This window comes from Orbicella franksi, chromosome 12 (assembly GCF_964199315.1).
Source record: "Orbicella franksi chromosome 12, jaOrbFran1.1, whole genome shotgun sequence".
Taxonomy (NCBI): domain Eukaryota; kingdom Metazoa; phylum Cnidaria; class Anthozoa; order Scleractinia; family Merulinidae; genus Orbicella; species Orbicella franksi.
In genome coordinates this window covers 17,663,246-17,680,258 of record NC_138156.1, presented here as the reverse complement: position 1 = coordinate 17,680,258, position 17,013 = coordinate 17,663,246, and the positions used below count along the sequence as shown (strand labels likewise).

Below are 17,013 nucleotides of genomic sequence, written 5' to 3'. Positions count from 1 at the left end.
CTCAGGGACATAATTCGTCTTCAGTGGTCAGAGAAAACACTTGAAGAACCATTAAGCACACGGAGTGATTTTATTTTAAATACTCTTATATACATAGCAACGTACTCTTAGCACATGCAATGAGACATTTAGATAAACAACATAAAAATATCAGCGTTAAAAAATATCAATAAATAAGAAAATTTCATTTAACGACCGTCTATACGGGAGGGATCCAGCCTATATAGAGAAAAGTCTGTTTTATAACAGATAACTTTTGAATTTTTGTTGGCACTTTGATCTTAATTATTGAGCATTTTTGGAAATAAACATTTTTTTTTACATTTTGGTTTTAGACACGTTATTAGGTTCCTGCAAAGTAAATATTAGTCGACATAGTTAACGTAAGGCATGTACAGGTTACTTCATGATCACAGGACTTGGAAGAAGTCCAGTTGTTTCATAATTCTAAAAACAGAATCCGAAAATCGAGGGACCAATAACTCGAGGAAACTTATGCCGCCGTATCTATTTTTCGACACTGAAATAACAGGCGAGAAACCCAGCAGGCTGTACCTCTGAACAACACTTTCACTTCTTACTTTGTCTTCTTTCTTAATCACTGTTTAAGAAGTTTCTGTCAGTCTGCTCACAGGTTTAGTTCAAGTCACACTTTACCGCCCCATTTTGAATGGTCAGAAACCTCGTTACGAGTTTCTGTTCCTTTGGTAAGATAATCTCGCCCATAAACGCTAAGACGCGGTCCCAAAGCAGCTTTGACTGTAAATACTTATGTTACATTTTAAATAGATTTGGGCAGATTCGCTACATATTTCCAGCTACGAATGAACCTAAATAGCTTTAAAATATATACCTCTTATTAACTGAGTTCGAGGTCTGTACTGTGAGTTACGGACCGAGTTTTTTTCCCCTTCGATTTATGGCTCGAGCGCGAGGCGCGCGGGCCGTAAAACGATGGGGAAAAAAACGAGGATCCGTAACTTACAGTACAGACCGAGAAAACGAGGTTGGTACGATATTTATCATATCTCTACTGAGGGTCTGACGGGTTCGGGAACGATTTCTATTCACGCGGGACGGCTTCAAATTTCTGAAGTACGTCGAAAGCAAAACAAGTCAATTTGAAATCGTTGTAAAGTCGTTAGCAAGTTTTGACTCATACACAATTTTAGGTCAAAGAAAGTTTTGAACTTTTACTTGCTATAAAAGTAAAGAACACTTGGTGATAAACCACGAAACATTTTAGCAAAAACAGCTTTAAATTTTAGCGGACCGTACAGTAGAGTATATATACGGCCCGCTAAATCGACCAATCACAGCGCGCGTAGTAACTGAGAGATATAATAAATTACTTTGTACTTTATCGTCTTGTGCACGTCATTTTTATGGATCCTCCTTGATTACGTAAAAACGAAGCGAGGATCCACTGATTCGTTTACATGGTTGTTAAAACACGTAATGAAATCGATACTAAAAACTCTTAACTTCATGAAACGCCTTCTGAATAGTCGCGCAGTTGATGAGCGTCAAAATGCTGAACAAAGCACGCATAAAATAAACATTCCCTTTCAATATTTATAGGGCTTTACTGTCACAACGAGCGCATGGATCCTTGAGACTCCCGTCGATTATGAAGAGAGCCATGTTCGTCGGAATCCAGCAACAAACTTCTCCGCTGTCCTGAGGCGTCACGGAAACTTTTCCTTGACCAGCCGTACACGATACAGTTGAAAAAGCCTTGCATGGGTGCTGTCAGACCCTGTCAACAGACACACAGGAAATGACAGTACATTACACGTCGGACGTTTTCATACTGACAAACAATAAAAACCGTCGTGCGGTTACTAGCAGTAATCTATAAATTGACGCGTTCACTAACTCGTGCTACGCACCCAGACTAACCAAAAGTCAAGTTAAAGATGCTGTTGCATCAGCCAACCAGGTGCAAAAGTAAATTTTGCTGTACCAATAGTGGTTTTGTTGGTGGGAATTTTCCCGCGCTTTTATGCAGCGGTAACAGGCCGCCGCAACTCTTACTCAAGATTTTCAACAAACACTGAACTCCGCAACATCAACGTTCTGACTGCATAGCTTGGTCCTGTCATTTGATCAAAGCCACGTGCTTGTTATAAACTGAAACACTGATTTTAATTTGAATAAACAATGTTATGAGCGCAAGTTAGCCCTTGGTCACTAAGAAAATCGGGGAATGTGGGTTGTACAACATGAGAAAAGGCAATTATGCTATTGATGAAAATGTGGCGGCCAATTCAAGCCAGAGTTCTTACCAGCATCACAAACAGCACGGGCCAATGGTGCATGTTAGAGAGGGTTACTCTTGGATCTATGTCGCATACTGCTACCACCAGGGCTGGACAAAAAAAAAATTGTGAGTCAGCGCTTTCAAAATCAAAGTTTTTCAAGGACTACAAAATGTGGTTTATTTTGAAACTTTACTGAATATTACTGGTGAGAAATTCGTGCTATATCAGCACAATGCCCTCAAACTGAAAAGAATGATGAGTTTCCCATTCTCAATACTTATACGCTTGAGAATTTATTGATAAGAATTTGTTATTGTAAAAAACAAACTGACGTCAGTTTTTCATGCGTCTGTCCTGTTATTGACAATGAATTCCGTCATAACGTTGTCAAAGTAGTCTGCGGAGCAACTCGGCTATCGCCTCGTGGATCCACAGCTCCTTTGACGATATTATGACGAAATTCATGATCAATAACAGGACAGACGCATAAAAAACTGACGTCAATCTTTTAATTTCAGACCCCTGAAATTGATACAGGTCTCTGATACTCGACCTCGGCTAACAAGGAATAGCCTACGCGCAGACGCGGAAAAGTCATTATTTCGTGTAAAACAAAGGAAATAGCAGACGACTGCACGTTATCCAGGAGCGGCTTCTACTTTTTAAAAACATTTGAGAAGGGAATGAAATTCCTCGATTTCCAGTGGAAAAGAGGTAGTTCTATCTAATCAATATACCATATTGCAGATCAACATGGCTCAAAAACCTTGCCCTCTGGTACCCCACAAATTTATGCAGCTAACATAAGAGAGCACCTCAGGGTTCCAATCCTTGGGTACATTTTTCTATGGAATGTGTCTGTGTCTTTTGCAAGATACAACGACAGACTAAACGCCACGACTTTTCAGTTTTACTTCAGTAACAACTTTGTGCTTGCAAAACTCATTACAACAATCCTTTCCTGGCTTCAGTGCACTTATATAGCAATTCTTTAGAAAAGGTTAATTCCTGCAATCAAAATATGTCTTTTTGGGTTTAACTTTTCGAAGCTATGCTCCTGATGTTGTACCTTGAAATCAAATCTCAGTTACCTGGGCTCCAGCAGATCAGAAACACCAACACGTAAAGGAAGACTTTATTACGGATGGCATCTATACTGGCACGCTGACGGTCTGTTAATACTCCTAAGAACAAATCACAGTCAACGCTATGAAAAGGTTAGGGCATCTTGAAAAGTTTAGCCTGAAGTTTTCAAGTTCGTCCTTTGTAATCCGTGTTAATCTTCTCCATCCTTGACCATCCTTGTTCCTTTATGGATTTTTGTCATCTCTTTGGTGTTTTTCTTTCTTAGTAAACTATTACCTTCAGGATTATTTCAATTTAAAGGCAATTTTGTTCGAGCCCAAAATAACTCAAAATACCGTGACTTAGCTTCTTGAACCTGGAAGGACATCATACACTCACCTTTTAAAAAAATAAATGCTTTGGTGGCCGAAGAACTTCAAATTCGTGTTTTGAAGAATTTTAACTGTAAATTGTCAGTCAATTCAATTGAATTGGGATATTTCACGTCTTAAGCTTGAAAGCCATTCAACAAGGATGTGAGGCAATTTTGGGCAGAAACTGCAAAATTGCCTGAAAATACGTCAACTCCACGTTAAATTTTGTTACTGTAAGTCAAATGAGAAAAAACTGTGACTATGCTGAAGGGAACAAGTAAGGCCCGGTCCACACTACGCTGGAGGAATTTGCAAACGGAGGCTTCACTCTGAAAATGTTTTCCGGCCACACTACACCGGCGGAATTAGAAACGCAACAATCAACGGCCATTTTGGATTTGTGTTTGAAAAAAACCTCGGGCAGTGAAATCACATTATTATCGTAAGGTCATCGTTTTCAAAAAGCTCCGTTTTCAAAATGTGTTCTGTCCACACGAAAACGAAAAGCCAGCGTTTTCAAATTCCTCCGGTTTGAAGAGCGTTTTCGTAAAGCTCCGCTTTCGTGACGGTGTGGATGGTAAACCTTGCCGTAGAAATAAAGCTGCATTTTCAAATTCCTCCGTCCCGTTGTGTGGACGCGAGGCCTAAGAAAATTATCGTCTCAAATTATGTTATAAAAATTGTTATTTATATAATTAACTCCAACCTGAATAAATAACAGCCTTTCTGTGAGTTCGGAGCATCAGAAAATATATCAGCTATTGGAAAAAAAAAATGTTGTCAGTTGACTTTCTCCGACCCCTTATTCCAATTATTGAAAATCCATTTTTTTTTTTACATACATACATAGATGTACAATCGAGACTCCATCTATATCCGTGGTACTGACTAGCTATTATTGATCCGCCTATTAAAGTGCACCTAACCCCAAAAATTTTTTTTCGCTAGAACGAATCTACTTATTATTTGAAATAGTTCTGCGAAAAAATTTTTGGATTCCGTTAAATCCTCGATTTTCTGTGCCACGACGAAATCTCGAAAATAGCTCCAAAACACCGCCATTTTGTTTCACGACCGAGTTTGAGGAGAATGGGTCCAGCGGCTCTTGTGACGTCTACCCAGGAAGGTTGGATATCTCATTTCGTCTCATTTCCTTCAGGATGGTGCAATACACATTCGAAAAGTGCGCAGAAACGCCTTCCAGAGGCGCTATCGGCTGTTGCAGCAATATTCCAGATTTAAAGAAAGATATACTGTACAATTTACTGACGATGATCGGCTAATGGTGCAATAAAGACGTAAACGATGGTTGAGTTTGTCGAACCGAAACAAGCGAACTGAATCTGTGAAAACCATTGAAGAACTCTCACTGGAATTTGTTCCGCAGACTTTCGAACGCTATTTTCATAAATTTTCTGCTTAAAGCTAACCAGCAATTTGTAGAAATACCACCGACAACCTATATCTTCCAATCCCGCAGTATTTATAACATAACCGGCAACGTTGTGTGATCCGGTCATGATCAAGAAGCGTTATACTGATATGTAAATAGATCGCAACTGTACGCCGCTAACCAACACTTATTTCTCTTTCGATTTAGATGAAAGTCGAAGATTAATCCTCTAGAATTACATGATAACAAAATTGTTAGACTCACAGAGTTTTTCGAAGGTTTGGAAATCAGCAGTGTGACAAAGATTCTGTGCAATAGCGTCGAAAATATGACCGCGTAACATTATCTGCGGACCGCTTAGGGAACACACCCTTTTCGCTTATCCGACGAATTTCACTGCAAACTTTGAGAACAATTTACATTGGTTATTTGGAGTTACGACTTAAAACGTGTGACAATGTGAAATCGGTAATTGCATGAAATGTTTCCTTCCGCCTTACTTCCCGCAGCTTCAAAAATGCAGCTCCAAACAATACGATTTTCAATCGATCGAAGCCAATGTTTTGGAGGTCATCAAGTCTCGAAAACTGCAACACGTACGTCGCTCTTATAAACATGAAGCATTCAACTGAAAGTAAAACACAAACTGGATTTAACAGAACCTTGACAAAATACATTCTCGGTAAGGACAAATGTAAACGGGCTATAAACACGCGTGGGAATCTTATGTTTAGTTGACGAAATTACCATCCAAAGCAGTCCTTGAGTTTTCTTTCCTGCTGTTCGTTTGCCTGCTCCTCCACTTCGTATCTAGCTTTCCATTCCTAATATACAAGCAGCTCGTCCGCAAAGACGTCTTCCCCGTCGTCGCTTGAAATATTGTAAATTGCTCTCAAAGCTCTAAGCAGTGAGTTCAGAGTTGTCGAACGTGCTCGATCGAAGTTTATTTCGGAGCCTTCCGAATCGAAACTTACCTCTGACTCCAGTGACGAAAAAGAAATGATTCTGAGACAAAACTTGGACGTTTTAGTCCCAAAATACATCGGTACGATTAGTTTTGCATTCTATTTTCTCGAGCAAATACAGTGAGTTGACTGAGGCGCTATTGTGTTTGGTTCCTGGGTAGACGTCATCAGGTACCGCCGCCCCAGACTCCCTAAAACGCGGTCGTGAAACACTTAATCGCGACTTTGAAAGGGCATAGAAAATCGAGGATTCAACCAAATTCAAAAATTTCTTCGCCCAAATGCTTCAAATAAAGTCTAGATTTGTTTTAGCGAAAAAAAAATTTGGGGGTTAGGTGCACTTTAAACAATAATTTATTAATAACATCATGCATATGCCTAGCCACTTAAACAAAAGAAAAACACATTTGCTACTCCTCAAGTGTCAAAAGAATACAGCATCAATGCAGAAACCTCCATTCAGTTTGGGCTCTGCTCAACGAGACTAGAAATGCTTTGCTCCCCAACAAATTACAAAACCCATGGTTTTTCACTCTTCCAGTCAGCTTAAAGAACAGAACGGTACCAATTTCAAGCCAATTTTCGTTTCTTTGTTATCGATTTTCAGTACAACAAACAACATATTCTGTCGCAGTTTTTGACTTTCCTAAATTTTTACTTAGGCGCACACGGACTTGCATAGCCAAAATGCTACTGTACAGTGGAACATTTTAGAACGAAGGCCCCTGTAAATCTCGGCCAAAGTTATTAACTGTAATGGAAATCAACCCAGGTATATCGTACCCCCGTTATAACAAGCACACAGTCCTAGTCCCTCGGCACTTTGTAATACTCCACTTAACATAGGAACTTATTCTGCTTACCGTGAGTGCAACAATGGAAAAGGTCAAGGTTGTGACCAGTGCTACAGAACCATAAGACTGCCACATCGAGTGCGACTTTGATAGGGAACTCTGAAAATAATAGCAATGACGTAAGGCAAAATTCAGATGAGTCACTCACTGATCCGGCCTTCCCTCTGTTACAGCCGCCAGTGTTTAACTATAAAAACCGGTTATAAGCCCTTCCCTGGTTTTAGGCCCATCTCCCTTACTTTGTGTGCCTCACTGACCAGTATTTGCCATTATGAGGAAGCTTAGTTTATACAACGACCTCTGGGCTTCAGGAACTTGTTTCCTTAATTGCGCCCTCTGTTCTTGTTCTCAAGACCACAAAACATATTTTCATACAGCTAGATATTGTTTTCATCAGCTTATTACGAAACATTTTTTCTTTACATATATATACTAACTATAAGCTCCCCCTCCGCTCCCCGGATATAGGTCCACCCAAAACATCTCACTAGCAGACGAAACCGGTCGATTACTAAACTCAGTTACACAAGATTACTGGTTGTTTTTATTTATTTTTTTATTTTTTATTTTTGGATTACTAGTTGCTGCTATGTGCTGTTCACAAGTCTTCTTATTTAGAAACTGGCAGTCATGATGTGGAATAAGCCCGGGGCTTAGCGCAGTTTACAACTGAGTGTCGTAAAACCAAAACCAAAGCAATCACTCTAGCCAATCACAGAGGACACAGGCAAGCCAATGTACCAATCAAAACTCAAGGTAATTACATGTAGCAGACACTAAGCGCGGGAAAACAAGTGGGAGCAAGTTGCGATTGGTTTTGGTTTTATTTCTGATTGGATAACAAAATGGCGCGAGATTTGTAGACTAAGCCAATCGTGTAGCGTAGTATTGCAAAACCAATCAGTTCTCGACACTCAAGTGGGAAGTGCTCTATGACCTGAATTTTACGATAGTTAAGAAAATAATTTAACCGTTACCCTCTACTGAATAGCGTGCTTTTTACATAACAATCGCAACCATGTCACAACAGCTCTGATTCCGAGCCAAGCTATGCCAAACCGCCCGGGAGTGATAAGAAGTGGCTGTATTAATTTACAGGCTACGACGTTTCAGAAGTATTTAAACACAAACAAGAGATTGCATTATTTTCAAGGTTCTGCTCAAATTGCAACGGAATGTAGCTAGGCCAAAGTTAGCCTGCGAACAGACTCCCGGCGAGGAGGGAAAAAAATTTCGGCGAGCGCGAAACAGAAGAATTTGGAGAGCAAAGCGATTGGGTCGCTTCGTTCGGGCTCACTGGAAGCCTGTTCGCAGGCTAGGCCAAAGTCTAAGTAACACCTTAATTAACGCACTTGATATTCAAACTTGGAGAAGATGAGAAATGATTAAGTGGGCTGAGTGATACAGTTGACAGAATTTGTCAGAGAGGGCAGGCTAATGGAGATATTTTGCTACAATTTTAGCCCATGCGTAGTTAGTGAGCACAGTTCACAAAATATCAATTTCTGATGTTGAATGATGAAACTAACCTTAACCTTGGGTCGGTCAAAAAGTAAGAGGCAGCTGGATAAAAAAAAATCGCAACTCAATATTATTACAAAGTTCACCTACACCTACGTACATGCATTGATTACAAAAGAGGACTAGCTACTTGGCCTCTTAAAGATAAACAACCGCTAATGATAATTCCACCCACTTTCAGTAGACACTGAAATAACAACAGGTTCTACAGTTAAGGACGGTGCCTACTTTTGCCTAGTGCGCACACGTTCTGTGCATCACGCAGGGCATGGAGCGTATCCCGGTTTCTGTAGCATGAAGCAACTAGGAGTATTTCTATTCCCCCCTGGATGGGATGCTAGTCCATCGCAGGGTTACCCCCCAGCATTAAGTTCGCCGGTACCCATTTATACACCTGGGTGGAGAGAGCACTGTGAGAGTAAAGTGTCTCACCCAAGAACTTAATGAGAGACACTGGGAACGAGGTTGCCCGACCAGGGCTCGAACCCGGACCTCTCAATTCGGAGACGACGGCACTAACCAGGAGGCCACCACGTTTCCCGACGCTACCGAGTACGCGAGTAAAATTAAAACAAAATTTTCCTAATGTGACCAAATCAAGTTTAATGAACCTGCACTAAAACCAGGCATACCAAATAAGCAGCATATCGCTAGCAATTAACTGCTAACGGCTTCTAGCTGAAAACTAGCTGTTATCTGTCGAAAATTTTACTGAAATCCAACTGTAAACATGTACCTGCAGATTGCGTAGTGCGCGCGCAAAACAAGTGCGAGAGACGCAAATGTTTGATTTACGCGGGAGGAGACAGGAAAAAAATGTACCGGACACCGTAAAAGTTTTCAAAACAGATGACAACAGCTCAATGACATTTAACGTTAAAAGACGCGTGGTTACCCCTACATTTTATGTTTTGAAATGGAAGTGGCAAGCCTATTCAACACGTGATTAGTTTCTAGTTGTGAGGAAATATCTTTTCCTTCTTTTACTGAAAAATGCTGACGTCAACATTTTTATTCCAGGTTCAAGGCAAATGCTTGGCAACCCCCAGATTTCTTTGTGGATTCCAACAGCCCTTACTAAAATCTACTTTTTCCATATGGTCCTAATTTTGCGAAAAGACCTTTGTATTCATAGGCACCACTCAACACCCTTGTTCTAATACTAGAGAAAGAAGAACATCGATGAGTCATAGAGACTACACTTTCTCAAAGTCCGTCGTGCAAGGCACTCCTCTTCCTCATCCTCATTCACTCGGGTTTTGAGCATTGTAGACATTTTTCTAGTTCCGAGCCTGGCTTTTTGCAGCTTGACTTGTGAGCAAGTCTTACTAAAGACCAGCACTTAAAGAGAGAATGCAATGTCAAATGCACTCTTTTTAGTATTCCATTGTACGTTCTTTTGGCATAACCTTGCCATTGCACTTTGTGTTTCGTTACCATTCCAGCAACACATTCCCTTAAAGGCTACTTAATCTGTCCAGCACTTTATTGGTATTTGAGCTTCCTAGTCCAGAGTGTTCGAAAGCCAATTACCACTTATTCACAGAAAAAAAAAAAAAATACCGTTTTAACTTTTATTGTTTGGAAGTGTGACAGTTTTAGAGAATTTAAGGCTAGTCAGAGCCAGACCTGGAGGACAAAAGCACTGTTACAGAAAACCTCTACAACCTGGACCTGGACACCAGGAAGAGGAACTGTGGGTGTCTGTAATTGCCAAAATTCACAGCACAATGCATTTCCATTGGCTAGACTTTAAGTGCTGTGGGACCCAAAGGAACTGGGGCCTGAATACACTCGAGACTGAAGAGTTCAATTAGAATATAAAGCCATTGTGCATTGCAAACAATAGAGAGGAGTGCTCTGTAATATTGAAATCTTGCCTAGCCTGTGTAGCCGGCAGGAGTTTGTGCCTGTGAGCTTTGTTTCAGCACTAGGGGCATCACCACTCTCCTCGCAGCTTTGCCACTTTCATAAGAAGCACCACCAGGAAAACAAAACTCTTGCTCAAGGAATCACATCAGCTAAGTATTTTTATTGTATTTGTATTGTTCACCGAAAAACCCATGATGGAGGCCAGATCTTGTAAAGAACAAAAGTGTCTACAACCAAAGTTAAATCTGATCACTATTCCTATTTGGATTCTAATGAATAATCACCAGGATTAAAGATGGACATGTAAGTTCTTACCGAGTGCAGTCACCAGGGCTATGGACTTCATCATAGTGAAAGAGTAAAGGGACCATAACTGCCACAGGGAAGATCCTATGAAGAAAGAAATGATTAACATGTTTTTTAAAAAAATTATTGTATATCAGAAAGGATATTAACTCATTTGCAGGGAGAAGATAGAGTTCGGGTGGGGGGGAGGCATGCCAAATTATTGGGGTGGGGAGACAATCATTGCTTTAAATCAATCACACACGTTTCTCTGTCATTCATACTCTTAGGCTGCCTGATACATGCACAAGGCTTTTTGCTGTAATCAGATATCTTAACCCAACTGTCAATACTCAGTCAGACTTGATTGACCAATGGAATGCAAACAAGGGCCACCTTCAGGAATCAACAGCGACTAGAGTATTTGCATGCTTTCTTCTCAGAGAAGTACAAATGTTAACACAACATAACTCTGACAGGTCTGTCTTGTTGTCAAGTGACCATGCAACCCTTCTTCATGACAGAGAAGAACAGCATACTGTACATTGAACCAAAGCTACTGATAATCGTACATGAACATGTGTAAACTGAAAGTCTGATACCAAGAGGGTGGGCTCCCTTCTTAAAATGATGGGAGTGCTTGTCGCATCTTTTGGGGAGATTGGGTGGGGGGGGGGGGGGTAACATTGGCTGACTGCTACCACTTAGACTTAGGGTGCTTAAATCTAAAATTCTCATCGTTGAAATTATTGCGGCACCTGACCAGTTAGGGTGTCACTGAGCTGTTACTCAGCTGATTTTTAATAGGAACTTTTCATTTGTATGAAGTATAGTCACAGTAACTATTTCAAAATCACTTCAGTGGTAAATAAATTTTGATAAATTAACCTTGGTACCAGGTTTTGGGCTGAAAAATAAATTTAAGCCAGCAAATTGTATTATTGGTACCTTGTAGGGGTTAAAATACATTTGAATCAGCAAAACAAGATCCTGGTACCATCTCCTGATTCTTTTCAAATTTTCCAACAATTGCCCCTGTCACTGTTGCAGGAGAGTTCTCCACAGGCAGTCAGATAAGTGATGAAGTTAACTAGTCCAAAATGAATATATCTGTTCATGACTTGAAATCAGTCAATAACACAGCTTAGCTACATTGTATTTGTACTCACCAACACATTCCATAAAACATCCTGGAAAGGTGAACATAAAGTTTACTTGGAGAAGCCTATTAACATAAGAATACAACACAAGAAGGAAATTATTCAGGCATTGTCCAGCATGAAATTATCCAACCCTACAATCAGCTGCATGTGGCTTGCTCTGAGATTTATGAGTTATTGCAAATATTACTGATAGATAAATTACTTTTGCTGTGATTGCCTAAATTTGCCTAAATCATTTGGTTTCAGTTGCATATGAGAGTCCACAGAAACTGCTCTTACCATTACTTTGGGTTTCATTACCAACACTTACCGAGGAGAATTGTAAGTTTTGAACCTTCTCTTGCAGTCTGAGGAAAGCATTTAAACCATAGTTGACCGTCAAAAAGAATGTTGCAAGATGTGCCATCTGGTGATTAACAAAACCAATATCAATCTTCAGTTGATATTAATATACTGATATCATTTATTAATTTTGTTAATAAAAACAAATGAATCCCACTATCTTGAACCCACAAGGGAAATTAAAAAAGTTTCAGATAATGGGAGTTGAATGACTGAAAAGTATTAATTATAAATTAAGCAAAAAGATTTCGAGTTTGGATAGTGGAATTTGAGATAAAGGTAACCGAGCTCAAGATAGCAAACTTCTACTATAGTACGAATGCTTTGAGTGGTTTTACAATATTTTTTCTTCCAAGGTAATCAACGTACCTCTGCAAAAACGTCCAAATAAAAACAATTCCCTTCCTGTTTATGAAACCAAAGACAGGCACCAGAGAACCACAAGGAAGCCAAAAGCAAGTCTGCTAAGGCTAAATGGAACAAAGGGTGAACCTAAAACATGGCAAACAAAGTGTTACAAACTTTTGTGAACTGCAAAAAGCAGTTATTTTCATTTTGTTTTAAACGTGAATATTAGTTAAAAGAACTCAATGAGTTTGATTTACTCAAGATTTACTTGATTTAGTCTTTTAGTCTCACTTTGAGAGATTGCTCCAAAAGCTTCCAAAAAGTCACGGACTATCTTACTTCCTCACATACACAACCAATGAAATAGTGGTAATTGGCTTAAACCAGTAACCACAAAAAGACCATATAACCAGACAACTTGTAAAAACAGTGAGTAGACATAATTTTCTGATTTTTCAAACCTCCAATGGAAACAAAAATTGGTTTGAAAAATCGGAAAGTTCAAGAAATCAGGAGTAAAAAATGGGTTTAACTGAGGGGAGGAAAATGGCTTTTGGTTTGAGTCATTGAGCTGTTAAAAAAGATCTATGGTTTGAGAAATCCAGATTCCAGTGCATCTGTTAAAAATGAAATAGAATTGACTCAAAGAATATCATATACCTCTGGTCGTCGAACAATCCTTTTGACAACAGAATAAATTATCACAGATCCAGCTCCAAGAATACTGCAATTTTAAAAATGAGGTGAAAATTAACAAATTAATTTTATTGATGCATACAACTAACCAATTTAGAAAAATTAATGTGCTTCTTCATAATTATACAGCATGTGTAGAAAATGATCCTGTACATGTACACATACAGAGGCGTCCTTGTCGAACAGTTGAAGCTCTTGTAAACTACCACCTCAGGAATTTGAAAATTAAAGTGATTCAGACATCAAACTTTACCAGTGGCAAACCTAATTTCAATATTATATGGTACACGATAAGTTCAGTATCTGAATAAGTGATGAGCGACGCATTAGTATTTGGGTCAGCCTTGCCGACGTATTAGACTACACCTGCTGTCAAATGCATCAGCAAAAGTTGGACTTTGATTCAGACCTCAAACTTAACATGATGATGTGTTGACACGTATACATGTACATTACAGAATATACAAAATACGTTGTTATATTTTACACCACAGATTTTGGCTTTTTTACCTCAAAGAGATTGGTATCAAACTTAACATCCAATAATTGATTATTAAGTTTAACACCTTTAGACTCCAGGGTCTGAGTCAGCTGTAAAACTTAATTATCTGAGTCAACTCAAATGGGTATAAGGCTGGCACATATAAACTTCCACATCTGAACTGGGCCTTAAATGCCAAAAGTGGTTAAAGCAAACAAATTTCAACTAGAATTAAGGAAAAATAAGACAAAAAGATTCAAAATTTCACCAGAATGCAATTTTGATCCTGTTCTACTCTCCCTAAATACACAGAATGCAAATCTGGCGGACCACTTGGTCACTCATGGGCAGGGCAAAATAAAACAGACCAGATCTATGATAAAGAAAGACTTTTCCAAGGAAGCATTGTCAAAACAAAACACAGAGGCCTGACTCTTGCCTCGCTTTCATACAACTTGTCCCTGGTGCCGACCGAATGGTCCTCCATATTGCATTTGGTGTATTATTGTTCTATTCTGTTCTGTAGACTCTGCATTTGTGCCCAGTGGCCTATCAGGTGGGTGCCTATCATTTCTTCGCTTCTTGTGGCATGCAGTGACCAGGAGTATTTCTACTCCCCCTAATTGGAGGGGATGCCATTCCCTAGCTTGTAGGGTTACAATATGCATTTAAAGTTTGCCAGTACCCATTCATACTCCTGGGTAGAGAGAGACACTGTCAGGGGTCAAACTCAGGTAACTTGATCCAAGCCCAGTATATTAGCCTGTGTTACAGCTGCCCTGTCCAGAAGAACAAATCATGTTTCAGGCACATGACTTGGTGTGAGTGGCATTTAGATTTACAATTTTGAAGTACAATTTAAGCCATGTTAACAGAGATAATCAGCATTTTGTGTAATAGACAAAATTATTCTGCAAGAGGCTGGTTTCTTTACCTGTGAACATTCAAAGGTCATTAACTGTCTCATGCAAAGATCATGTGCAGAAAGTAGGTTCCTTTGTTGTCTCCACATGACACATAAGCTGTTGTGACACTGAAATGGTTTTTATGTGTGAGTGATTTATGCAAGGAACATGATTATCAACAGCAACACACAGAGTGACACTCTCTCCAACTTTTTTCTTTCAGGGAGGGTGCATGGCTGTAACACAGGCCACTAGTATATTAACCATCAAGTCACTACTCCTTCCTTCAACATACATGAATCTTATAATTTTGATACATACCTTAGCACTGATGTCAAAATGTAAATAATAGCAATAATCTTTTTCTATAAAATACAAGAGAGAAAAAAAATTTTAAACAAAATTTGAATTTTAAGAAATGGTCATTACTTCTTCAAGCTTTACTCTGAAGTTTGAGTATTTTTTCAGTTACTAAAATTTTTTTGTGAAGTTCATATATTTTTGTAATTTTTTTAAAAAGATAACTGTAAAGCGCTAAATTGATTAGAACTATATAATAATAATAAATGTTACCTATTATAGTAATTATTATTAATACCAATTATTATTACTAACTACTTAATAACCGAGAGTAAGGTCATTACGGGAAAATCTCAGACTGAGGCCTTGCCGTATTGACCAAGCGATAGCGAGGTCAATACGGTAGGCCGAGGTTTGAGATTTTCCCGTAACGACCGAACGGTTGAGGTTATTAAGTTGTTTATTATATGGCTCATGAATTTAATAAAGAAAAGAAAAAATTATTCGAGCGGAAGTCGTCAATTTACATCCGGTGATGCATGCATTTACCAATTCATTCATTGTCTCAAACCCAGGGCAAAACTACACAGTCAGTAACCTTTACGTATTCTGTGAAAAACACACATTTCTTTATGGAAAAAATGATTGTCACAGCCTCAACAAGGTATTTTAGTACCATGGTGCCAAAACTTGATGGGGGAGTTTTTCCGACTTTCATGGCGAAACGTCAACGCATATAGAAAAGACAGAAAGTGCTTCAAAATAGTCCAAACCAAGGGTCTTTCGGTGAAAGAAAATACTAATGTTTCAGAATGTACTGCTCAGAATAACTCAATCTCCGCATCACTTTGGACAACATATCTTCACCTTCTTCATTCTGGGATTTATGGATGAACTTTTCAAGCCTTGTGAACGTCTAAAACTACCTGCAGTTATCAGAAACAGTGCTACCAACAGAAACCGCCCGATTGTTTATATTTGATGATCCTGGAAGCTGATTTACACTTGCTTGTGTTAAAGCGAGGGAATCTATTTGATAAGAACTGTTGCAGAGTTCATTATTTCAGTAATTGTTGTGATTAAGATGATGACTTATAAGTTTCTTAGTGGTGTTCTGCTCAGGATGCATGACAGATCTGCCGATGGTGTTTTTCACTTAGCGATTTTAGCTTTACCAGACTCGGTAAACTTAGATTGTTTTTCACCAGTGCCCGCCAAGGTTCCAGCTGGTAAGTCAAAAACGACTTCCATATAAATTTTGTTAAGGAAAAATCTCTAAACTTCTAGCAACTCGGATTAAATTTACTTTCTCTTACTGTTTTTAATCGGCTTTCATCGTTTCAATGCGTTTGGATTTTCAGAGCCGGGCCCATCTTCCTAATTTGCATAATCCGTAATCGGCCCGTGGGCATTACAGCTGCATAATGACCGTTCAGATCTCGTTCTTAGCCAATCAGAATGCGCGTTATATTGACCACAAGCCAAAGCCATATAATAATATTATTTTAAAATTCTCCATTCACTTATTTCAAACTTGTTAAGTCAAACAATCATAATGAAGTTATTGTATATGTTCATAGACATTGTCTAGTCTACATGTAATAAATGTATAGGCTTTAGCAGCTATTAATAATACCATCTGCTACTGAACTGAGTGAAGGTGCTATACCGGTACTTTCTTTTCAAAATTTTCTTACATTTTCACCTCATATTTAACTGTCAATTTAGTGTAAATAAAGAATTTTACTGAAACTTGCAAAAAGAAGTCAAAGACGATTTACAGCATATCTATCAATCACTGAGAAAACTACTTTTACACAGCTTCTTACCATCTTCCTCTCGTGCACGTTGTTATAGAGACAGTGTCGAAAATGGTGGCTGTGACTGGAAACATTAAGAGGGAAGAATGGTGTGAAGTTCGACATGTTGGTCAGTCACGAGATACTGGTTACGTTGAATTGCTCCTTTGGCCAACAATTTAGACAGCAGCCTGCCCAGCAGCGAAAATTCCAACCACCACCTTAGTCTGAGGGGAAAAATACAACTCTTCCAAAATAGCCAAAAAAACTGAACAGTGCGCTATCTGCTACAAATTGGAAATCTTTGGGTTAATCAACTAAACGAAACAGACAACCTCGTCCGTGCCGACGCCATGTTTTTGCAACTTGTGTCCAGGCTATCCCGG

General features: G+C 39.0%; 1 protein-coding gene across 1 annotated transcript; it reads right to left on the bottom strand.

The window, feature by feature from the left end:
• Positions 1–49: 49 nt before the first annotated feature.
• On the bottom strand, positions 50–17,003 carry LOC145463518 (transmembrane protein 116-like). The gene is made up of 13 exons (XM_081447275.1): positions 16,658–17,003; positions 14,850–14,893; positions 13,107–13,170; positions 12,468–12,590; positions 12,067–12,162; positions 11,763–11,818; positions 10,624–10,698; positions 8,445–8,478; positions 6,925–7,014; positions 4,410–4,461; positions 3,356–3,448; positions 2,289–2,371; positions 50–1,759 (listed from the first exon to the last, which is right to left on the bottom strand). Exons 1-13 carry the CDS (start codon positions 16,751–16,753, stop codon positions 1,592–1,594), a joined length of 1,074 nt encoding a protein of 357 aa, XP_081303401.1. The 5' UTR covers positions 16,754–17,003; the 3' UTR covers positions 50–1,591.
• Positions 17,004–17,013: the final 10 nt, after the last annotated feature.